Source organism: Pelobates fuscus, chromosome 13 (genome assembly GCF_036172605.1).
Source record: "Pelobates fuscus isolate aPelFus1 chromosome 13, aPelFus1.pri, whole genome shotgun sequence".
NCBI lineage: Eukaryota > Metazoa > Chordata > Amphibia > Anura > Pelobatidae > Pelobates > Pelobates fuscus.
The window spans coordinates 90,060,219-90,085,155 of record NC_086329.1 but is presented as its reverse complement, the minus strand read 5'-3'; the positions used below and the strand labels follow the sequence as shown (position 1 = coordinate 90,085,155).

General features: G+C 49.0%; 1 protein-coding gene across 1 annotated transcript in view; it reads right to left on the bottom strand.

The window, feature by feature from the left end:
• AQP10 (aquaporin 10) overlaps nucleotides 1–20,264 on the bottom strand; it is a 38,528-nt gene extending 18,264 nt beyond the window's left edge. Inside the window, exon 1 of the mRNA XM_063439035.1 lies at nucleotides 20,110–20,264. Within this exon, the coding sequence (XP_063295105.1) occupies nucleotides 20,110–20,214 (105 nt within the window). The 5' untranslated portion in view covers nucleotides 20,215–20,264. The remainder of the gene's footprint in view (nucleotides 1–20,109) is intronic.
• Between the last annotated feature and the right edge of the window lie 4,673 nt (nucleotides 20,265–24,937).

Genomic DNA, 24,937 nt, shown 5'->3' with positions numbered 1-24,937 from the left:
TCTTCTCCTGTGCTGTCTTTCCTCCTCAGAGAGGCGGGTATACCCTATCTGCATAGGTTCAGTAAGCAAAGATATCGTGGAGTCAGGACTTGGAAAAGCGGGAGCTAACCTAAAAGAAGGTCTCTGGTTCCTCTCTCGAGTGTTCTGTCTCTCTCTTAGACGTTCATCTATACGAGAGATGAACGAAATTAAATCCTCTAAATTCTCAGGGAGTTCTCTGGTAGCAACCTCATCAAGGATTACATCAGATAGGCCATTCAAAAATACATCCATATACGCCTGCTCATTCCACTTGATTTCTGCCGCCAGAGACCTGAACTCTAGTGCATAATCCACCAGTGTTCGGTTCTCCTGTCTCAGGCGCAACAGTAATCTGGCTGCATTAACCTTTCTACCTGGAGGGTCAAATGTTCTTCTAAAAGCAGCTACAAATGCGTTATAGTTATAAACTAATGGGTTATCGTTCTCCCATAGTGGGTTGGCCCTTCTCAGAGCTTTCTCAATGAGTAGGGTGATAATAAATCCTACTTTTGCCCTATCTGTAGGATAAGAGCGGGGTTGCAATTCAAAGTGGATACTAATTTGGTTTAAAAAACCACGACACTTCTCAGGAGCCCCACCATAGCGTACTAGGGGGGTAATGTGAGAAGAAGCACCCACTGTGGCTACCTCTAGACCTGAACCGACAGGAGAAACAGGGGTATTACGTATCTCCTCTGGTGGGTTATTGGCACAAGCTAATAGAGCCTGTAGCGCAAGCGCCATCTGATCCATTCTGTGATCCATGGCTTCAAACCTAGGATCAGGAGCAGCCAGCTTACTGTTTGTACTTGCAGGATCCATTGGCCCTGTCGTAATGTCAGGATCGGGACAGGGATCCAACACGCAGAGTACAAACAGTAGCCAGATACGTATACCGGACCTTAGAATGGCCGGACTAACGTAAGTAGTACAGAATAGAATGGTCAAAGACAAGCCGAGGTCGAGGGTAACAGAAGACAGGTAAGCGAGAGACAAGCCAAATCAAGGGTAACAGAGATAAGCAGAGTAAGGTAAACAAGCCGGGTCAAAACCAAAAGGGATAATAGAATACACAAGCACTGAGTGACTAGAACAAGCTAGAACCACGACAGGGCAATGAGCTAATGAAAGAAGCTCTGTTAAATACCCTGTTCAGAGCAGTAACCACGCCTCCGAGGCGTCTTGATTGGTCCTGCAGCAATTGACTGACAGGTCGTTCCGGGGGAGTGTCCTGATGACTACTTCCTGCCTAGATGCTGTAAAAGGCAGTCACTCCCTCGCGGCCGGCCTAGCATGACCGGATAGACCGCGGGGAAGGGAGCCATCAGACCGTCTGGATGGAGGAACAGCTAAGTCTCTACCTCTTTCGGAGGTAGAGACCACAGGTACCCTGACATCTATATTCAGGCAGTTGGCCTGCTTGGGTGGCAGTATGGCCGAAAACAGTCTCTTAAAGAATTGTGGCAGGTCGTCCGCTGTCACCGTGTCTGGCATCCGCCTCACCTTTAGGTTTCGCTGGCGTGCCATGTCCTCCAGCTGTCCCACTCATGCATTTAGCTGTGTGCACGTGGTTACAAGTTCCCGTGTCTGCTTGGCTGTAGCGTCCTGTTGGGCCCTCAGGTCTTGTACTTCTTCTGTGGCTTTTATTCGGCCTGTCAGTGTGCCCAGTTCATTTTTCAGCCCGGTTAGTTCTGCTGTTGAAAAGCCCAACAGATCTGCCTTACTAGTCAGCAGGGGTTCCGACTGTCGAGGAGGTGCGGCTAGGATTCTCATTTTTGGTGTCGGAGTCGGCACATCAGGTAGTCATCCTCTGAGGCCGTTCGTGAATCCAACCCCAGATCTGATAAAACGTCCGCCATCTTGGGCCTACAGGCCTGGGACAGTAGTTGGCTGATGTCGAGGGTATGCCCTGTGCTCAGTCCTCGGGATTTCTTTGAGTGCTACCCCATGCTGTACCGGATCTCTCAGTGATCATGTCATGTGTGCTGGGGTGAGCCAAAATTGGCCGGTTTTTCTGTTTGCTTTTGTCGGAGCTCAGGCACCATGCGTCTTGTCAGCTCGCCAGTTAGCTCCGCCCCCTAAAGTGGTTTAATTTTTATTACATGTAACTTAATTTTAAAGTTTATTTCCTGCTCTGTAAATTGAACTTTCATTACATACAGAAGGATGGTGTAGGGTCAAACAAGCTATTAACAGAGCATGATATTAGAATTTTTAAATTAAACAGAATTTGTAATAAAGGAAGTGTTTGGAAAAGTCAAAAAGTGTTTAGAAAAGCTGTGCACATGCAGGGAGGTGTGAATAGGGCTGCAAAAGTGATTTAACTCCTAAATGGCAGATAATTGAGCAGTGAGACTGCAGGGCCATGATATATATATATATATATATACCAATACTGCTTTATTAAACTCAAGTTGTTTTGGTGACTATCGTGTTCCTTTAATGTCAGGATGATATTGTTCAAATAAGAATTGTTGGCACCTGATGAAACAGTTCACTCACTCACAACACGTGGGCTGAATCAGAGAGTGCTATAAGGGTTTGGGGGTTGACTCCTGAAGGTCTTGATCAAACCGTGCACATCAAGTGGATATATACAAAAAAGATATCAAGTACAATATAGTGCAGATTGTACAACACTATGATAATTCAATTAAGTAGCAGAATGGATCACTCACATTTCAAAGAGCATATAATATTGGCTCAGTAAACCCCTACGGCAGGCGCCTACTCTGCTTCCGGGTCGGGAGGCAGGGGGAGGGATCTGTGATGCAGCTCCCCTGTCCTCCCGCGCGATGCTGTGTGGAGCGTTGCCGAGCGTTACCATGGCAACGCTCCACACAGCATCGCACGGGACGACAGGGGAGCTGATTAACAGATCCCTCCCCCTGCAGTGCTTACCACCACCGGACCACCAGGAATGGCTGTGCCGCCCCCCCACTTCATTAAAGGTAAGAAGGAGGGAGGGGGGGTGATACTGACACACAGCACCCGCACCCCTACCCCCCCAGCAGTACCCATACCCCCCCCAAGCACCCCTAACCCCCAGCAGTACCTCTATCAACCCCAGCAGTACCCCTCCCCCCACATCAGTACCCCTCCCCCCACATCAGTACCCCTAATCCCCCACAGCAGTACCCCTACTCCCCCACAGCAGTACCCCTACTCCCCCACAGCAGTACCCCTAATCCCCCACAGCAGTACCCCTACCACCCCCAGCAGTACCCCTTCCCCCCCACAGCAGTACCCCTACCCCCCACAACAGTACCCCTACCCCCCAGCACCCCTACCACCCCCCAGCAGTACCCCTTCCCCCCAGCAGTACCCCTTTCCCCCCACAGCAGTACCCCTACCCCCCACAACAGTACCCCTACCCCCCCAGCAGTACCCCTACCCCCCCCCACAGTACCCCTACCCCCCAGCACCCCTACCACCCCCCAGCAGTACCCCTTCCCCCCAGCAGTACCCCTTCCCCCCAGCAGTACCCCTTTCCCCCCACAACAGCACCCCTATCCCCCCAGCAGTACCCCTACCCCCCCCCACAGTACCCCTACCCTCCCAGCAGTACCCCTACCCTCCCAGCAGTACCCCTACCGCCCCAGCAGTACCCCTACCCCCCCAGCAGTACCCCTACCCCCATAGCACCCTTACCCCCACCCAGCACCCCTACTCCCCCAGCAGTACCCCTATCCCCCCACAGCACCCTTACCCCCACACAGCACCCCTACCCCCCCACACAGCACCCCCTACACACACAGCTCCCCCCCAAACACACACACAGCACCCCCCCACACACACAGCACCCCCCCACACACTTACACAGCACCCCCCACACACTTACACAGCACCCCCCACACTATTACACAGCACCCCCACACTATTACACAGCACCCCCACACTATTACACAGCACCCCACACACTCTAACACAGCACCCCCCACACACTTGCACAGCACCCCTCATACACACACACAGCACCCCTCATACACACACACACACACACACACACACAGCACCCCTCATACACACACACACACACACACAGCACCCCTCATACACACACACAGCACCCCTCATATACACACACACACAGCACCCCTCATACACACACACACAGCACCCCTCATACACACACACACAGCACCCCTCATACACACACACACAGCACCCCTCATACACACACACACAGCACCCCTCATACACACACACACAGAGCACCCCTCATACACACACACACACAGCACCCCTCATACACACACACACAGCACCCCCCACACACACACAGCACCCCCCCCACACACACACAGCACCCCCACACACACATGCACCCCCCCCCCCACACACGCAATTGCCGTGTTGGCACTTTAAGGGAAAAAAAGTTGGCATGTATTGCGGTTTGGGCACTCGGGCTCAAAAAGGTTCGCCATCACTGCCCTATGCTGTCCCAAATCTTTCACAAAACACAAATTTCAGTTTCAGTTCTAGGTTCTGGGTGGTGGTTTGAGGTTCGTCATATCAATGAATGTGCTGTAGTGTTTCAGGAAACAAAAGATTACACAAATGTTATAAAAACAGGATTTGAAAGCAAGAGTTTCAAGAAAACACCCACAATGAAAATCCAAATTTTCTTCAGTAAGCAGAAATTAGATTCTCACTATAAGACACCTCTGTGATTCTGTGAGTTTTAATGAATTAAATGTGGTGCTGCAGGCAACCCCATATTATAATGTATAGTTTAGGTTGCAGTTTTTCTCATTTTGTAAAAAATGTTTTTAAACAATTAGTTTTTTTTTCAAAAAAACACCATTTATTTCACCCAATCTGAACCGATTCCCTCTTTTCTCTAACCAAAGTGCTGTACCCAATATCACCACTTATTAACAACTGAATTACAATAATTAAATGGTAAGGACAACAGTCCTATAAAATGTGAGCACTAAGTATCTGCAGGAATTTACAGGAATTGCAGAGATTTAATTTTTTTCTTTACATTTTATTATTTTTTGATTTTTGCATTTATTTGCAACGCATTACAAATATATAATATACAAAATATATAGGACAACTGGGTCTATTCTAACCATAGTTAGAAAACAAAAAAATCATTACTACACCAATTCCAATATCACCAGATCCAACCTTACATCAACTCCCTGAAGAAATACAGAAACCCATTCCGCCCCCCCCTCGAAAAATTATGTATGGTATCTTCTCAAACAACACATCACCTTCTCTCACGCTTATACTCCGTCCTCACACCACATTCTATTTACCCACTTTGATTTTATACAAAATATTGGGAAGTCACGCTGAACATCCAATTCACACCTGAACAGCGGCACAGGATCCTTCTCCTCGCGCACAAAGGCTCTCTCTCATGTAATGATCAAGAAATGTCATAGAAGTGCCTAATGCGCTGGCATAGGACACCACACAAACTTCACCAAATCACCCATGCTCTCAGAGAGCAAAGATGGCAGACACACCACATCTGGTGGCCGTGCCCAAAGATACAGAATTACGGGATACTCATATACTTTACATACAGTATCTCACAAAAGTGAATACACTCCTCACATCTTTTTATGTGACAACACTGAAGAAATGACACTCTGCTACAATGTAAAGTAGTAAGTGTACAGCCTGTACAACAGTGTAAAGTTACTGTCCTTCAGAATAACACACAGCCATTAATGTCTAAACCGTTGGCAACAAAAGTAAGTACACCCCTAAGTGGAAATGTCCAAATTGTGCCCAACGTGTCAATATTTTGTGTGGCCATCATTATTTTCCAGCACTGCCTTAACCGTCATGGAGTTCTATTTCCCAAAGACAACCTCTGGATATGACGCTGAGCACGTGCACTCATCTTTTTTGGTCGACCATGGCAAGGCCTGTTCTGAGTGGAACCTGTCCTGTGAAACCGCTGTATGGTCTTGCCCACCATGCTGCAGCTCAGTTTCAGGGTCTTGGCAATCTTCTTGTAGCCTAGGCCATCTTTATGTAGAGCAACGATTTTTTTTTCCCGATCCTTAGAGAGTTCATTGCCACGAGGTGCCATGTTGAACTTCCAGGGACCAGTATGAGAGAGTGTGAGAGCAATAACACCAAATTTAACACACCTGCTCCGCATTCACACCTGAGACCTTGTAACACTAACGAGTCACATGACACCGGGGAGGGGAAATTATTCTCATTCAGGTCAATGCTTTCTTTATGATGCTAAAGGGTAATTTCTTTTGAGCCAAAAAAGCATGTAGTGAAGAATTTTCTTCAGATTATCCCTCCACTTTTGGTGTCATTTGTGACTTTCATTTTTCAACATGAAATCAATAGTTAATTGGGTTTGCAGTTGCATATCTAATTCCTTCCATTCCATGAAAGACTGGATATGTCTAGAACTTTGTTCATGCTCTTCTACTCTTGGATTAAGCTTGGTACCATAGTTTGTTGGCCGTTTATCGTCCCTATGGTTCCCAGACGACAAAGGAATGGGGCATGGGCGACCTGCCTCCGGTACCAAGCCAATCAATTTACAAATTAATAGGTCTTAATCAGATCATCTTAATCTTACCATAGCCCCCAACTGCGGTGCGAATGCTTAGCCAAACGATGGGTGTGAAATATCTGGGCAATTGGCTGCATGCCAATATAGTTCAAAGCAATCAGAGGACAACAACGAGGGACCTGTAACAGTGGGACAAGCTACATCTGTCCTGGGTAAGACAGATAAATACAGTGAAAATGACACTCATTCCCAGAGTGCTATATTTGATGCAAACATTGCCAGCAAGGATTTCTTGTAGATTCTTTCAGGACCTCCATTTGTGCATTTGTAAATTTATTTGAAGAAACATATCCCTGAGATTAGCACACCCGCTGCTGACTCTACTAAAGCAGAGGTGTGGAAAAATACAAATTTGTGACACCCCTATCAAGGGTGTTATCACGGATGAAGCCGGATAGCTCTTTGGTGTGCGTGGGCTTGGAGGGGGATCTGGTAAGTCTGGACCTAGCAGCAATGCCATCGTGAGAACTTGTGGAGACGGCGAGGAGGACAAAGCTTCACCCATTAGTGTTAGCGACCATGGCAGTTAGGAGACATACAGGGTTCTTTTTGACCACATGTCCTAGTCCAATGGCACCTCTTTAAGACAATCCTTTGTTTGAGGAGGGGGGACCTAATGCCCTCCCCTCTGGCCCCCACCCCTGAGCAGTGGTTGGGGGCTCTAAATACCAATTAGGGGGAGGGACCTAATGTCCTACCCTGGCCCCCACCCCTGAGTGGCGGGTGGGGGCCCTGAAAAATTAACTATCCCCTCCCCCAGGTGACTAGGGACCCCCAAACTGGGGAGGGGGGGGGGTTGAATTTTTATTAAGGGCCCCCACCCACTGCTCAGGGTTGGGGGCCGGGGTGGACAGTAGGTCCCCCCCTACCATTCTTATATAGGGCTCCCACCCACCGCTCAGGGGTGGGGGCCAGGAGGGAGGACAGTAGGTCCCCCCTCACCATTCTTATATAGGGCCCCACCGCTCAGGGGTGGGGGCCAGGAGGGAGGACAGTAGGTCCCCCTCCCTTATTGTTTTTTAGGGCCCCCACCCACCGCTCAGGGGTGGGGGCCAGGGGGAGGACAGTAGGTCCCCCCTCACCATTCTTATATAGGGCCCCAACCCACCGCTCAGGGGTGGGGGCCGGGGGGGGGAGGACAGTAGGTCCCCCACCCTTATTGTTTTTTTAGGGCCCCCACCCACCGTTCAGGGGTGGGGGCCGGGGGGGGGAAGACAGTAGGTCCCCCCCTTATTGTTTTTTAGGGGCCCCACCCACCGCTCAGGAGTGGAGGCCGGGGGGGGGGGGGGGGGGTTAGACAGTAGGTCCCCCCTCCTTATTGTTATTTAGTCGTTTTTTTTTTTTTTTTTTAAACAGTGAGGAGCCACAGGCTGCTCACTGTGTAGTGGACATGCCCCTACTCGCGGTATAGCGAGTAGGGGCATTGGGGAGATTTTAATCTCCCTTATGCTATAATATTGACCCCCATAGAGTGAGGGGGTCCTGGGGGGGCTTATGAAGTGGCGGGGAGCACAACCACCTGCGGCTTCTATATTTACATATTACAAGGAGGGAGCTGCGTGCCGGTAGCTCCCTCCTTGTAATAAACTGAACGAACAAACGAACACTGATACTCAGTGTTTGTTTGTTCGTCTGACATTTCTATTAATTCATTCATCTTTCTGACGAATGAATAGATGAAATTCCCGTTCGCATGTCCAAGTGTTTAACTGGGCATGTGCAGGAATCTCAGTGCTATCTAGTTCTAGTGTGGGCAGATGACGTGTCCCAAAGGGACTTCCACTACCCACACAAAGATGGCGACACCCTGAATATAGATCGGGGCAGAAAATAAAGATAAAAAAATAGGTAATATGGGGGGCTTAGGGGCATTTTGGGGTGACTAGGGGGTCAATTAGATGTAGTGTCGGCGGGAGGGGGGGTTAAAAAAATGACAGTGCCGCTTTAAAGGTAAAAATCTTTATCCAGCAACTAAGCACCTCCATCTTAGCTCCCGGTCAGTCATTATAAGCTCTGTCCTTTGAACCTGGCAGTCAGCATAGGGAAGGCATGCAGAAAAGAGGAGAAATTAAATAATGGTTAAACGGACACTATCGTCACCAAAACAACTTTAGCTTAATGAAGCAGTTTTGATGTATAGATCATGTCCCTGCTTTTTCACTGCTCAATTATCTGCTCTTTAGGTATTAAATCACTTTGCATAGGCTTCCTAAACACTTCCTGTAAAGAGTCATCTAATGTTTACACTTCCTTTATTGCAAATTCTGTTAAATTAAGAATTTCTTATCTCCTGCTCTGTTAACAGCTTGCTAGACCCTGCAGGATCTTCCTGTATGCAATTCAAGTTCTAGTTACAGAGCAGGAGATAAAAAAAATATTTTAACAATTTTCCCATGCAGGCTGTGTCAGTCACAGCCAGGGAAGGTGTAGCTAGGGCTGTATGGACATAAATAAAGTAATTTAACTCATAAATGGCAGAAAAATGAGCAGTGAGACTGAAGGGACATGATGAATACACAAAAACTGCTTCACTAAGATAAAGTTGTTTAGGTGACTTTAGTGTCCCTTTAACACAAGTTATAAGTGATATTCAGTGTTTTATTCATTGGTGTTATTTCAAGATAAGTAGCTGTTTCACTTTAAATGTCTTGTCACAGCCAATTATGTTTATAAAACCTAGGAGATGAAAAAGCAGTATTAAAAAAAAAAAATGAATTACAATAACATTTAATGTCATAGTGTCACAATGGGGGGCATTAGGATAAAGTAAATGATTCGATCACAGGGATCATTTGGCTCTATGTGTATCTACGTGTATCTACGTTTGTCCTTTTGCAAACATATTAGAAACCTAAGACTGTATACACTATTAAAAGATAATGTGATCACCATTGTCCTGCTTTCTAACATACGTGCGTGCAATATCCGTTTTTTATGAATACGTTTTGCCCTTCAGAAAGTCTCTCATTTAATTAATGCTCATAATTTCTGTATTATTCTTTGTGAATTCAGCCTGGATATGGACCGAGCGTCACACTGAACTCTGGATAATCAGCAATATGCTCTGCTGGTTCCTTATCTCTCTTGATAAGTCTGATATCTGCTGTTCAGTTATTATAAGTCACTATAAACTGATTTAATGACTCTTGATAACAACCCAGAAAAACTCCTGTGTGTAATGTCAGAGAAACTCCAAGGAGGAGAGGGGAGGGAGGACAGGGATTAAAAGTTCTGGGGGAATAAGGAAATAACAATGGAAAATAAGGTAAATGGGAAGAAACAGGCAGGTAGAGAAGCTAGAACTGGGAGAGGTAGGGTAGGGAGAGGTGCTAGAACTGGGAGAGGTAGGGCAGGGAGAGGTGCTAGAACTGGGAGAGATGGGGCAGGGAGATGGGTAGAACAAGGAGTGATAGACAAGGAGATGAGTTTGAACTGGAAGATACAGAGCAGTGACAGGAGCTATAACAGAAAGATATTCAGGGAGATAAACTAGAACTGGGAGAGATAGGGCAGGAAGAGGAGCTAGAACTGGGAGAGATAGGGCAGGAAGAGGAGCTAGAACTGGGAGAGATAGGGCAGGAAGAGGAGCTAGAACTGGGAGAGATAGGGCAGGAAGAGGAGCTAGAACTGGGAGAGATAGGGCAGGGAGAGGAGCTAGAACTGGGAGAGATAGGGCAGGGAGAGGAGCTAGAACTGGGAGAGATAGGGCAGGGAGAGGAGCTAGAACTGGGAGAGATAGGGCAGGGAGAGGAGCTAGAACTGGGAGAGATAGGGCAGGGAGAGGAGCTAGAACTGGGAGAGATAGGGCAGGGAGAGGAGCTAGAACTGGGAGAGATAGGGCAGGGAGAGGAGCTAGAACTGGGAGAGATAGGGCAGGGAGAGGAGCTAGAACTGGGAGAGATAGGGCAGGGAGAGGAGCTAGAACTGGGAGAGATAGGGCAGGGAGAGGAGCTAGAACTGGGAGAGATAGGGCAGGGAGAGGAGCTAGAACTGTGAGAGATAGGACAGGGAAAGGAGCTAGAACTAGGAGAGAGAGGGCAGAAAGATAAACTAGAAATCAGAGAAATAGGCAGGGTGAGGTACAAGAACAGTGAGTGATATGTAGAGAGAGGAGCAAGAGCATGGAGAGAGAGGGCAGGTAGATGGGTTAGAGCTGGGAGAGATAGGTGTCAGAGTTCCTTCTGTGATGACCAGGGATGTCCCCATGGTACTCACCTCTTACAGGAGGAGAAGTATCCTCTCCAGCATCCCTCTTCGTTCTCTAGTGGTTTCCACGCCGGCCGAGATAGCCCCGCCCCTTTTATGACGCGGAGCGGGTGTGTCGACGTCACGGCCCACCGAAATGTTCGGATTCGGCTACCATCCTAACGAGCTACAGTATAAAAAGGACTCTAAGGACAAGGTTCATTGCCCTGTTGTGGTTCATTATTGTTCCCTATAGTGCTTTATCTGTATTCTGGTTATTGACTTCGGCTCCTTTTTCTACTACTCTTTTCTGACTCTATTCTCCTTTGACTCGGCTTTAGTATTCTCGTTTACCCTGAACTCTGTACTCCTTGACCTCGGCTTGACTCTGACTACTCTTTGTTCTTCTAACGTTAGTCCGGCCATTCTAAGGACTGGTATACGTTACCCAGTGGCGTACATACCGGGGGTCGCAGGGGTCACGGCTGCGACCGGGCCAGGCCGCCCTGCGACCCGGTATGTATCCAGTGTGGCCAACCTCTTCTCCTAGGGGGCCCAGGAGCCGGCCACCTCAGGGCCCCCCCGAGGCAGGCCCTTGTGTCAATGGGCGGGCAGGTAGGCTGGCGGGCGCACGAGGGAGCACTCTCCCCTGAGTGCTTCCTCTTCAGCTCCCTCGCGCACCGCACTGATACCGGAGCCGGAAGATGACGTCATCTTCAGGCGACGGCATCCCTACGTGGCGCGCGAGGGAGCTGAAGAGGAAGCACTCAGGGGAGAGTGCTCCCTCTAGCGCCCGCCAGCCCGCATGACTTACCTTTCTCCAGCGCCGGACTCCCTTGGCGCTGGGGATCCCTCCGTCTCTCAGCTCCGAATGCGCATGTGCGGCAAGAGCCTCGTGTGCATTCAAACCGCCCATAGGAAAGCATTACTCAATGCTTTCCTATGGACATTCAGTGTCTTCTCACTGTGATTTTCACAGTGAGAATTGCGGAAGCTCCTCTAGCGGCTGTCAATGAGACAGCCACTAGAGGCTGGAATAACCCTCAGTGAAACATGGGGGGGGGGGGGGGCATGTGTAAGGGGGAGGGAGGGCCCATGAGATGAATGTGGAGCGATGGGCATGGAGAAGAGGGAGAACGGACAGAAGAGCAAGATATACGAGAAACCGGCAAAGAGAACATAAAAATGGGGACAAGGAAATAGTGGGAAAGTCAGTGAGAGTATGAGAATAAGACAGAACAAGGGGATGGAGAGAAGGGAGAGATAGGCAGGGAGAAGATGAATGATGGAGGGACAGGCAGGGTCAGAAGGAGTGCAGAGGAAATATGATGGAGAGAAAGGAAAGGAGGGATGATAGGGAAGGCAGGGAGGGGAGAATTGAAAAAGAGACAGAGAGGGAGAGGAGGCATCACAGAGGGACAGTCAGGGAGAGGATTGATGACAGAGGGACAATCAGGGAGAGGAGGGATGATGGAGGGACAATCAGGGAGAGGAGGGAGATGGAGGGACAATCAGGTAGAGGAGGGAGATGGAGGGACAATCAGGTAGAGGAGGGATGATGGAGGGACAATCAGGGAGAGGAGGGATGATGGAGGGACAGTCAGGGAGAGGAGGGATGACGGAGGGACAGTTACGAGGGATGACGGAGGGACAGTCAGGGAAAGGAGGGCTGATGGAGGGACAGTCTGAGAGAGGAGGGATGATGGAGGGACAGTCTGAGAGAGGAGGGATGATGGAGGGACAGTCATGGAGAGGAGGGATGATGGAGGGACAGTCTGAGAGAGGAGGGATGATGGAGGGACAGTCATGGAGAGGAGGGATGATGGAGGGACAGTCTGGGAGAAGAGGGATGATGGACGGACAGTCTGGGAGAAGAGGGATGATGGAGGGACAGTCTGGGAGAAGAGGGATGACGGAGGGACTGTCATGGAGAGGAGGGATGGAGGAGGGACAGTTACAGAGAGGAGGGATGATGGAGGGACAGTCATGGAGACGAGGGATGGAGAAGGGACAGTTACAGAGAGGAGGGATGATGGAGAGACAGTCTGGGAGAGAAGGGATGACACAGAGGGACAGTCAGGGAGAGGAGGGATGGAGGAGGGACAGGCAGGGCCAGAAGGAGTGCAGAGGAAATATGATGGAGAGAAAGGAAAGGAGGGATGATAGGGAAGGCATGGAGGGGAGAATTGAAAAAGAGACAGAGAGGGAGAGGAGGGATCACAAAGGGACAATTAGGGAGAGGATTGATGATGGAGGGACAATCAGGGAGAGGAGGGATGATGGAGGGACAATCAGGGAGAGGAGGGATGATGGAGAGACAATCAGGGAGAGGAGGGATGGAGGAGGGACAGGCAGGGCCAGAAGGAGTGCAGAGGAAATATGATGGAGAGAAAGGAAAGGAGGGATGATAGGGAAGGCAAGGAGGGGAGAATTGAAAAAGAGACAGAGAGGGAGAGGAGGGATCACAAAGGGACAATCAGGGAGAGGAGGGATGATGGAGGGACAATCAGGGAGAGGAGGGATGATGGAGGGACAATCAGGGAGAGGAGGGATGACGGAGGGACAGTCAGGGAAAGGAGGGACAGTTACGGAGAGGAGGGATGACGGAGGGACAGTTACGGAGAGGAGGGATGACGGAGGGACAGTTACGGAGAGGAGGGATGACGGAGGGACAGTTACGGAGAGGAGGGATGACGGAGGGACAGTTACGGAGAGGAGGGATGACGGAGGGACAGTTACGGAGAGGAGGGATGATGGAGGGACAGTTACGGAGATGAGGGATGATGGAGGGACAGTCTGGGAGAGGAGGGATGATGGAGGGACAGTCAGGGAGAGGAGGGATGACGGAGGGACAGTCATGGAGAGGAGGGATGATGGTGGGACAGTCTGGGAGAAGAGGGATGACGGAGGGACTGTCATGGAGAGGAGGGATGGAGGAGGGACAGTTACAGAGAGGAGGGATGGAGGAGGGACAGTTACAGAGAGGAGGGATGGAGGAGGGACAGTTACAGAGAGGAGGGATGGAGGAGGGACAGTTGCAGAGAGGAGGGATGGAGGAGGGACAGTTGCAGAGAGGAGGGATGGAGGAGGGACAGTTGCAGAGAGGAGGAATGATGGAGGGACAGTTGCAGAGAGGAGGGATGGAGATGGGGCAGTTACGGAGAGGAGGGATGATGGAGGGACAGTCTGGGAGAGGAGGGATGATGGAGGGACAGTCTGGGAGAGGAGGGACAGTCAGGGAGAGGAGGGATGACGGAGGGACAGTCTGGGAGAAGAGGGATGACGGAGGGACTGTCATGGAGTGGAGGGATGGAGAAGGGACAGTTACAGAGATGAGGGATGGAGGAGGGACAGTTACAGAGAGGAGGGATGGAGGAGGGACAGTTACAGAGAGGAGGGATGGAGGGACAGTCTTAGAGAGGAGGGATGGAGGAGGGACAGTTACGGAGAGGAGGGATGATGGAGGGACAGTCAGGGAGAGGAGGGATGATGGAGGGACAGTTAGGGAGAGGAGGGATGATGGAGGGACAGTCTGAGAGAGGAGGGATGATGGAGGGACAGTCATGGAGAGGAGGGATGATGGAGGGACAGTCTGGGAGAAGAGGGATGATGGAGGGACAGTCTGGGAGAAGAGGGATGATGGAGGGACAGTCTGGGAGAAGAGGGATGACGGAGGGACTGTCATGGAGAGGAGGGATGGAGGAGGGACAGTTACAGAGAGGAGGGATGATGGAGGGACAGTCATGGAGACGAGGGATGGAGAAGGGACAGTTACAGAGAGGAGGGATGATGGAGAGACAGTCTGGGAGAGAAGGGATGACACAGAGGGACAGTCAGGGAGAGGAGGGATGGAGGAGGGACAGGCAGGGCCAGAAGGAGTGCAGAGGAAATATGATGGAGAGAAAGGAAAGGAGGGATGATAGGGAAGGCATGGAGGGGAGAATTGAAAAAGAGACAGAGAGGGAGAGGAGGGATCACAAAGGGACAATTAGGGAGAGGATTGATGATGGAGGGACAATCAGGGAGAGGAGGGATGATGGAGGGACAATCAGGGAGAGGAGGGATGATGGAGAGACAATCAGGGAGAGGAGGGATGGAGGAGGGACAGGCAGGGCCAGAAGGAGTGCAGAGGAAATATGATGGAGAGAAAGGAAAGGAGGGATGATAGGGAAGGCAAGGAGGGGAGAATTGAAAAAGAGACAGAGAGGGAGAGGAGGGATCACAAAGGGACAATCAGGGAGAGGAGGGATGATGGAGGGACAATCAGGGAGAGGAGGGATGATGGAGGGACAATCAGGGAGAGGAGGGATGACGGAGGGACAGTCAGGGAAAGGAGGGACAGTTACGGAGAGGAGGGATGACGGAGGGACAGTTACGGAGAGGAGGGATGACGGAGGGACAGTTACGGAGAGGAGGGATGACGGAGGGACAGTTACGGAGAGGAGGGATGACGGAGGGACAGTTACGGAGAGGAGGGATGACGGAGGGACAGTTACGGAGAGGAGGGATGATGGAGGGACAGTTACGGAGATGAGGGATGATGGAGGGACAGTCTGGGAGAGGAGGGATGATGGAGGGACAGTCAGGGAGAGGAGGGATGACGGAGGGACAGTCATGGAGAGGAGGGATGATGGTGGGACAGTCTGGGAGAAGAGGGATGACGGAGGGACTGTCATGGAGAGGAGGGATGGAGGAGGGACAGTTACAGAGAGGAGGGATGGAGGAGGGACAGTTACAGAGAGGAGGGATGGAGGAGGGACAGTTACAGAGAGGAGGGATGGAGGAGGGACAGTTGCAGAGAGGAGGGATGGAGGAGGGACAGTTGCAGAGAGGAGGAATGATGGAGGGACAGTTGCAGAGAGGAGGGATGGAGATGGGGCAGTTACGGAGAGGAGGGATGATGGAGGGACAGTCTGGGAGAGGAGGGATGATGGAGGGACAGTCTGGGAGAGGAGGGACAGTCAGGGAGAGGAGGGATGACGGAGGGACAGTCTGGGAGAAGAGGGATGACGGAGGGACTGTCATGGAGTGGAGGGATGGAGAAGGGACAGTTACAGAGATGAGGGATGGAGGAGGGACAGTTACAGAGAGGAGGGATGGAGGAGGGACAGTTACAGAGAGGAGGGATGGAGGGACAGTCTTAGAGAGGAGGGATGGAGGAGGGACAGTTACGGAGAGGAGGGATGATGGAGGGACAGTCAGGGAGAGGAGGGATGATGGAGGGACAGTTAGGGAGAGGAGGGATGATGGAGGGACAGTCTGAGAGAGGAGGGATGATGGAGGGACAGTCATGGAGAGGAGGGATGATGGAGGGACAGTCTGGGAGAAGAGGGATGATGGAGGGACAGTCTGGGAGAAGAGGGATGATGGAGGGACAGTCTGGGAGAAGAGGGATGACGGAGGGACTGTCATGGAGAGGAGGGATGGAGGAGGGACAGTTACAGAGAGGAGGGATGATGGAGGGACAGTCATGGAGACGAGGGATGGAGAAGGGACAGTTACAGAGAGGAGGGATGATGGAGAGACAGTCTGGGAGATAAGGGATGACACAGAGGGACAGTCAGGGAGAGGAGGGATGGAGGAGGGACAGGCAGGGCCAGAAGGAGTGCAGAGGAAATATGATGGAGAGAAAGGAAAGGAGGGATGATAGGGAAGGCAAGGAGGGGAGAATTGAAAAAGAGACAGAGAGGGAGAGGAGGGATCACAAAGGGACAATTAGGGAGAGGATTGATGATGGAGGGACAATCAGGGAGAGGAGGGATGATGGAGGGACAATCAGGGAGAGGAGGGATGATGGAGAGACAATCAGGGAGAGGAGGGATGGAGGAGGGACAGGCAGGGCCAGAAGGAGTGCAGAGGAAATATGATGGAGAGAAAGGAAAGGAGGGATGATAGGGAAGGCAAGGAGGGGAGAATTGAAAAAGAGACAGAGAGGGAGAGGAGGGATCACAAAGGGACAATCAGGGAGAGGAGGGATGATGGAGGGACAATCAGGGAGAGGAGGGATGATGGAGGGACAATCAGGGAGAGGAGGGATGACGGAGGGACAGTCAGGGAAAGGAGGGATGACGGAGGGACAGTTACGGAGAGGAGGGATGACGGAGGGACAGTTACGGAGAGGAGGGATGACGGAGGGACAGTTACGGAGAGGAGGGATGACGGAGGGACAGTTACGGAGAGGAGGGATGACGGAGGGACAGTTACGGAGAGGAGGGATGATGGAGGGACAGTTACGGAGATGAGGGATGATGGAGGGACAGTCTGGGAGAGGAGGGATGATGGAGGGACAGTCAGGGAGAGGAGGGATGACGGAGGGACAGTCATGGAGAGGAGGGATGATGGTGGGACAGTCTGGGAGAAGAGGGATGACGGAGGGACTGTCATGGAGAGGAGGGATGGAGGAGGGACAGTTACAGAGAGGAGGGATGGAGGAGGGACAGTTACAGAGAGGAGGGATGGAGGAGGGACAGTTACAGAGAGGAGGGATGGAGGACGGACAGTTGCAGAGAGGAGGGATGGAGGAGGGACAGTTGCAGAGAGGAGAAATGATGGAGGGACAGTTGCAGAGAGGAGGGATGGAGATGGGGCAGTTACGGAGAGGAGGGATGATGGAGGGACAGTCTGGGAGAGGAGGGATGATGGAGGGACAGTCTGGGAGAGGAGGGACAGTCAGGGAGAGGAGGGATGACGGAGGGACAGTCTGGGAGAAGAGGGATGACGGAGGGACTGTCATGGAGTGGAGGGATGGAGAAGGGACAGTTACAGAGATGAGGGATGGAGGAGGGACAGTTACAGAGAGGAGGGATGGAGGAGGGACAGTTACAGAGAGGAGGGATGGAGGGACAGTCTTAGAGAGGAGGGATGGAGGAGGGACAGTTACGGAGAGGAGGGATGATGGAGGGACAGTCAGGGAGAGGAGGGATGATGGAGGGACAGTTAGGGAGAGGAGGGATGATGGAGGGACAGTCTGGGGGGGGGCATGGGCTGGGAGCGATGGGCATGGAGAAGAGGGAGAACGGACAGAAGAGCAAGATATCAGAGAAACCGGCAAAGAGAACATAAAAATGGGGACAAGGAAATAGTGAGAAAGTCAGTGAGAGTATGAGAATAAGACAGAACAAGGGGATGGAGAGAAGGGAGAGATAGGCAGGGAGAAGAGGAATGATGGAGGGACAGGCAGGGCCAGAAGGAGTGCAGAGGAAATATGATGGAGAGAAAGGAAAGGAGGGATGATAGGGAAGGCAGGGAGGGGAGAATTGAAAAAGAGACAGAGAGGAAGAGGAGGGATCACAGAGGGACAGTTAGGTAGAGGATTGATGACAGAGGGACAATCAGGGAGAGGAGGGATGACGGAGGGACAATCAGGGAGAGGAGGGATGACGGAGGGACAATCAGGGAGAGGAAGGATGACGGAGGGACAATCAGGGAGAGGAGGGATGACGGAGGGACAATCAGGGAGAGGAGGGACAATCAGGGAGAGGAGGGATGACGGAGGGACAATCAGGGAGAGGAGGGATGACGGAGGGTCAATCAGGGAGAGGAGGGATGACGGAGGGACAATCAGGGAGAGGAGGGATGATGGAGGGACAATCAGGGAGAGGAGGGATGATGGAGGGACAGTCAGAGAGAGGAGGGATGATGGAGGGACAGTTACAGAGAGGAGGGATGATGGAGGGACAGTCAGGGAAAGGAGGGATGACGGAGGGACAGTTACGGAGAGGAGGGATGACGGAGGGACAGTTACGGAGAGGAGGGATGATGGAGGGACAGTTACGGAGAGGAGGGATGATGGAGGGACAGTCTGGGAGAGGAGGGATGATGGAGGGACAGTCTGGGAGAGGAAGGACAGTCAGGGAGAGGAGGGATGATGGAGGGACAGTCTGGGAGAAGAGGGATGACGGAGGGACAGTCATGGAGAGGAGGGATGATGGAGGGACAGTCTGGGAGAAGAGGGATGACGGAGGGACAGTCATGGAGACGAGGGATGGAGGAGGGACAGTTACAGAGAGGAGGAATGATGGAGGGACAGTCATGGAGACGAGGGATGGAGGAGGGACAGTTACAGAGAGGAGGGATGATGGAGAGACAGTCTGGGAGAGGAGGGATGACAGAGGGACAGTCAGGGAGAGGAGGGATGGAGGAGGGACAGTTACAGAGAGGAGGGATGGAGGAGGGACAGTTACAGAGAGGAGGGATGATGGAGGGATAGTTACAGAGAGGAGGGATGATGGAGGGACAGTCAGGGAAAGGAGGGATGATGGAGGGACAGTTACGGAGAGGAAGGATGACGGAGGGACAGTTACGGAGAGGAGGGATGATGGAGGGACAGTTACGGAGAGGAGGGATGATGGAGGGACAGTCTGGGAGAGGAGGGATGATGGAGGGACAGTCTGGGAGAGGAGGGACAGTCAGGGAGAGGAGGGATGATGGAGGGACAGTCATGGAGAGGAGGGATGATGGAGGGACAGTCTGGGAGAAGAGGGATGACGGAGGGACTGTCATGGAGAGGAGGGACAGTTACAGAGAGGAGGGATGGAGGAGGGACAGTTACAGAGAGAAGGGATGATGGAGGGATAGTTACAGAGAGGAGGGATGATGGAGGGACAGTCAGGGAAAGGAGGGATGACGGAGGGACAGTTACGGAGAGGAGGGATGATGGAGGGACAGTTACGGAGATGAGGGATGATGGAGGGATAGTCTGGGAGAGGAGGGATGGTGGAGGGACAGTCTGGGAGAGGAGGGACAGTCAGGGAGAGGAGGGATGACGGAGGGACAGTCAGGGAGAGGAGAGATGACTCTGAGATGAATGTGGAGCGATGGGCATGGAGAAGAGGGAGAACCGACAGAAGAGCAAAATATCAGAGAAACCGGCAAAGAGTTTGAGGAAGTGGCCGTTTACTTCTCCGAGGACAAGCGGGACTCTTTAAATCAAGAATACAAAAAGCTGTACAGGCATCTAATAAGAACTACCAGACCCTCTGCTCTCTGGATCTGTCCAGCCGTATCCCACATATCTGTTTTGTTTTTTTATATATTGCAAAGGTCATTTTTTGGGTAGCCATCCTGGGAGGCTGTATTTTTTACTTTAAGCTAAGTATTACTTATACTTGATATTTCACTACATTCACGGACACTGTGGTGTTATACTGTATTTTGGATTTTAGTTTTTTACCCCTTTGCAATACCCTTATTAACTTCCCCCCACAACCAGTTTCTGCTCTCTATCATCCCCTCTATACTCCTTCTGTGCTAACAATCAAACAGCCCTGTTATATCCCGTAGCCCCATTTTCCCATTACAAGACACATTGCTTGTTATTTAAAAACATGACTTACTAGCAGCACAAACACCCCAAGGAACTCCGCCAGGCATTCTCGTGCGATGGTATTTCTCACCCGCAGCCAGCGTCTTGCCTTTTGTTGGACGTGCCCCCATGCCATTCCACGATGGATTCAGCCGTGGAAAAAGAAAGAAAGCAAAGGGGATGCCAGCTCTTTATATAAAGCAAATGACGACTCCCTATCACAGAGAGATAAGAGGGTCAACCTCTGATAATGTCACTAATTGGCAGGAATGTAGAAACAAGTCATACAGGAGCACTGTGGACTCACACACAGGGCAATCAATAAACAATTCTCTCCTTTCCACAGTACTATTAAGATTCCATTAAATGCTCAAGACCACTATGTAACACTTAGCCCTCACCTGACTTCTGCCTACTCACATCCTGGCCAGTGTCCCCATTTAATTCTTAAACTTACTTCAATTCACACTATATTCTTGGTTGTTAAAGTATTCTAAAAACACTTTGGCAACCAAAGAGTGAACCTTTATTCTTCTTCCCCCAAATAGCTCAGTACATTGCCATTCTTTGAGTGACACCCACACAGTTTAGTATACAACCTGATCTATTAATGTTTGCTATACCTGTGCTCGCTCCATACACAGATAGGGTATTACAACCCTCATCCTAATATTTCTACGCTGACATCCAAACACACCTACCATACTAACACCAAACACAACACAGTAAGTGAGCTTTTACCTTGCTCCAAAACTCTCTCTGCTGTGCCTGTACTGATACTACACCAAAACAATACCTAGCTCCTGTACCTTCATCAGCCAAGAGACCCATGAGACTTCCATGAGGCTCTGCAGCCCTCCCTTCTATTCCTGGAATAGCTCTGCATACAGCATTCTTACAGAGCCATCCTGTCTTTCAGTGTACTATGATACACCTGTGCTCACCCCCTGCGCACACAGCTCTGACATTAAAACTCTGTTCTAATATTCTGGCTCTGACCCAACACATAGCTCTCTCTGCTATTCTTATTCTCCCTCTACCTCAATCCTGTCTCGCAGCTCTGTAATATTCCTGTCCTGATGCCATACACCACATGTGCCTATAGCTTTCTCTAGTAATTATTGTACTTACTGCACACAGTGTACCTGTATCCTACTATTCCTGTAATTACCTACAACTCATCTCATCACACACTGTTCTGTCACTAAAGGTCCATCTAGCCCTGCAGACCTTTTTGCTATTCCTGTACTGACCCCATAGTTCTGTCTAACTTCAATATTGCTTATTCTGTACTAGACTTACACAACTCAATCTGAACACCTCCTTCCTCTCCCAAGGTCTTCTCTGCTATTCCTGTATACTGACACCACATTCAACTTAGCATCTGCATTTCCACCAGACCATAGCCCTACCTTCTATTCTACTGAATTCACACACTGCTCTTTTCCTGCTAGTCCTCGAACGAACCCCAATTTCCTACAGCCCTGTCCATGCGCCTATACCCTACGATTCCTATCCTGACCATCACCCAACTCTGTCACTACAACTCACTGCCCACTGCCATTTTTGTGATTCCTATATAGACCCCCAATCTACACACAGCTCTGTCACTGACACACTGTTATGCCTGTACTGACAACCACACAGCTGTCACTACTACCCTACACTCCGCTGTAGGTGTGAAGCAGAACATTCTAAACCACTGAAAACCAGAAACATTCCAAAATGACTGCATCTTTTTAAAAAAATGTGTCCTATGACCTCTTTTATATATTGCTTCCAAAAGTCACTTTCTATGACAGGTAAACAAGCATGACACACACATTATCTTCTGAACCTTATTAATCAAGAGTAATTATCAATGACCTCTGAGATTTAATGAACATACTAAGAATCTTATCAGATTAACTGTCACCACTACGTCTGGAATGCAAGAATAATGATATCCAAACTAAGTATTTGCGTTTAGATCAATTGTATTAAAGGGGCACTTTGAGAGCAGATTTGGGGTACAGTAAATATTAATCAGCATTCTGAGAAGCAATTAAATCCAATATCTCTGCTGTCAATTACTTGCCTGCACAGTCGAAGCCAATGTCACAACCCAAGAAAGTATCCAACACTATTTAACCAGAATTCCATAATGTTTGAGGTAGAACAGCTTTGGTCCAAAGAAAAGACACCTGTGTAAGATCTGTTGAGCTGTGAAGATATTGCTGCTCTCAGTCTTAATGTATGTTGTGGAGAAAAATCCACACAATTAAACACCACCAGTCCCCACTCGTTCTGTCCTCAGGTTTTACCCTTGAAGCCGGTGTTAAACAAGTAACTCGTTCCTTCTCGGAGCTGGTTAATTTTCAAATTTCTTGGCATCTTGCTCACAGGGTCAAATGTACATATCAGGATGCCAAAAGCAGTTATCTTCGTTATTGGATGGAACGTTTCCAACTAACAATGACAGACAGAGACAAAGTTGGCATCCAGCAAAGGCTTGCTCTAAAGGTGTACTGGCCCTCCATAAGTGGCGTCTCTTTCTAAGATACCAAAGGAGCATTGCCACCTGATGATGCCACTGCTTGTAAAGTAGATAACGCAGAGTTTACCCAGCCTTGCCTGTGCAGCGTTGTGTCTGTGCAGCTAAGAATGTCTTCTATTCAATTACCTCTCTTTGTAAACTGTGGCTATCTTACAAAAAATACAAAAGTAAAAATGTGCATCTGATTAAAAAGTTGATTATCATTGGCCACCATTATTTCTGTTCCGTTTATGAAAACAAAACACTGCATGAGTTTTTTTTTTTCTTATTTATGATACCCGTTTGCATGTATTAACTCAACTATTACTTACCTAGGCTGCAAATCTCTTTTACTTAATTTTACAGGGAGAGACCCTCATGATTCAGGTATAAGCTGTGGTTTTAGTGATATGGTGACGGCTCAGTTATTAAACATAATCTGCATGATATACTCCCCAGAAAATGATGAGGTCAGGATTTATTAACAATGTCAATTCAAACCAGTTACGCCCCAATAGATTATATAAAACATATGTCCAAAGTTCAATCTTTGTAATTAAACATACAAAAATTGCATGGACAAAGTTAGTTCACCATGAAATTAAAACCCCCAAAAAAGTCACCTACGAACTATCCCAAATCCCTTTGCACATTTAAATAACTGGAGGCTCGAACGGCCATTAAAGTATTCGCACACCTGCCACGTCAAGGCAATAGTGAGTCCTACACGAACACTTTAACTCTTGCTGCCGCCCAGGAGTAGTGGGAGTTTGAGCACAAAGCTAACATTTGTGTACTTATATTCACCATGAAATTTATTTATGTTTTTTAGGTTATACGGCAACTTGTTAAGTCAAACGAGCCAAAATTACAACAGATTTATCTTTAACACAGAAAGTTGAACCGCACACAGGTGGATAATATAGTTACCAAAAAAATATCTGTCTCCAAATATAAATGATATTTGTCCAACTCCAAATGCCCAATTATACTTTTATTGTTGGTGTTATAAATCTTCCTCAATCTTTTTCTATTATTTTTTTTTTGTAATTCTTACACTTAAAATAGTATTTTACCCATGTAATCCCTGAAATTATTTTTTTGTCCTTACACATTTTTTAATTAGTTAAATTAAATTATGATCCTTGTCCTGTGATCAGTTAATTATTTCCAAGGGCAGAATTTAAGCTGAGACAAGGACTTTTCTAATATATCACTGTGTATAGTGTGACACAAGCTCTGATCATCAACATGAGGTCAAGAGGATATTTATTTATTTATTTTTACTTAAAATTAACTTTCTAGTTCTCAGAAAAGCAGGATCAACTTTGAAGATCACTATAAACCCCATTAAAAAAAACAAAACAAAAAAAAATGTGAATATTTCCTGTCATTTGTTTTATTAAAAAAAAAACAAAAAAAAAAACATTAGTTTTTGCTTGAAGAGTAACAGGATTTGTGAACGCCCACGGAACGCCCACGGGATTGTCAGAAATTCAATGCGAATTAAAAATTTTATATGTAAAATCTCGTTGATTTCTGAAAATGTTTCCAATTCTGCTTTTTTGACCCTTAAAACGTGACACGACCAATCACATTTGTCCTCTGTGATGCAAGGGATTTAAATCCCTGCTTTAAAGTTAAATTGGATGTGTGCTTAAATCAATCACAGACGCACAGTATCTCCATATTTGTTTTTTAAAAGAGTTAAATAAACACAGTAGATGAGAAAAAGTAACACAAAGAAATCTGTCCATGTCCACCTCTGTTTACAGCCATCGGTGGACGCAGGGACTTCTTTTTAGGTCTGCCCTTTATGGCCATGTATACTAAGGGGCAAGGCCCTGCCACTGCACACAGTCAGGGGATGGTACCTCCCACAGCGTAATTGTAGCAGATGGAGAAATAAGCAAATTTCCACTGTTGAGAGCTGGATACCCTAAACATTTCCCCAGGTGGTTTAAATTCTCTCACTTAACTGGTATATCATGACGTACCCTCTGATCACTTCTCCAGTCAATAAAAAGACAAAGTGATGGGGGCGGTTGGAACAGCTGGGTAGTTGGCTATTCTTTCATTATTCCATCTTAACGCTCTGTTATTTAATAGAAAAAGGGAATAATTTGACAAAATGAGGAGAGGAGGGCAGAGTCCACTCTTATTATTTAACCTCTCACTCAGTGCACATTGAGGCAGGGTATAGGGCAGGGGTAGGCAACCTTCGGCTCTACAGATGTTGTGGACTACATCTCCCTTGATGCTTTGCCAGCAATATGGCTGTAAAAGCATTATGGGAGATGTAGTCCAAAACATCTGTAGAGCCGAAGGTTGCCTACCCCTGGTA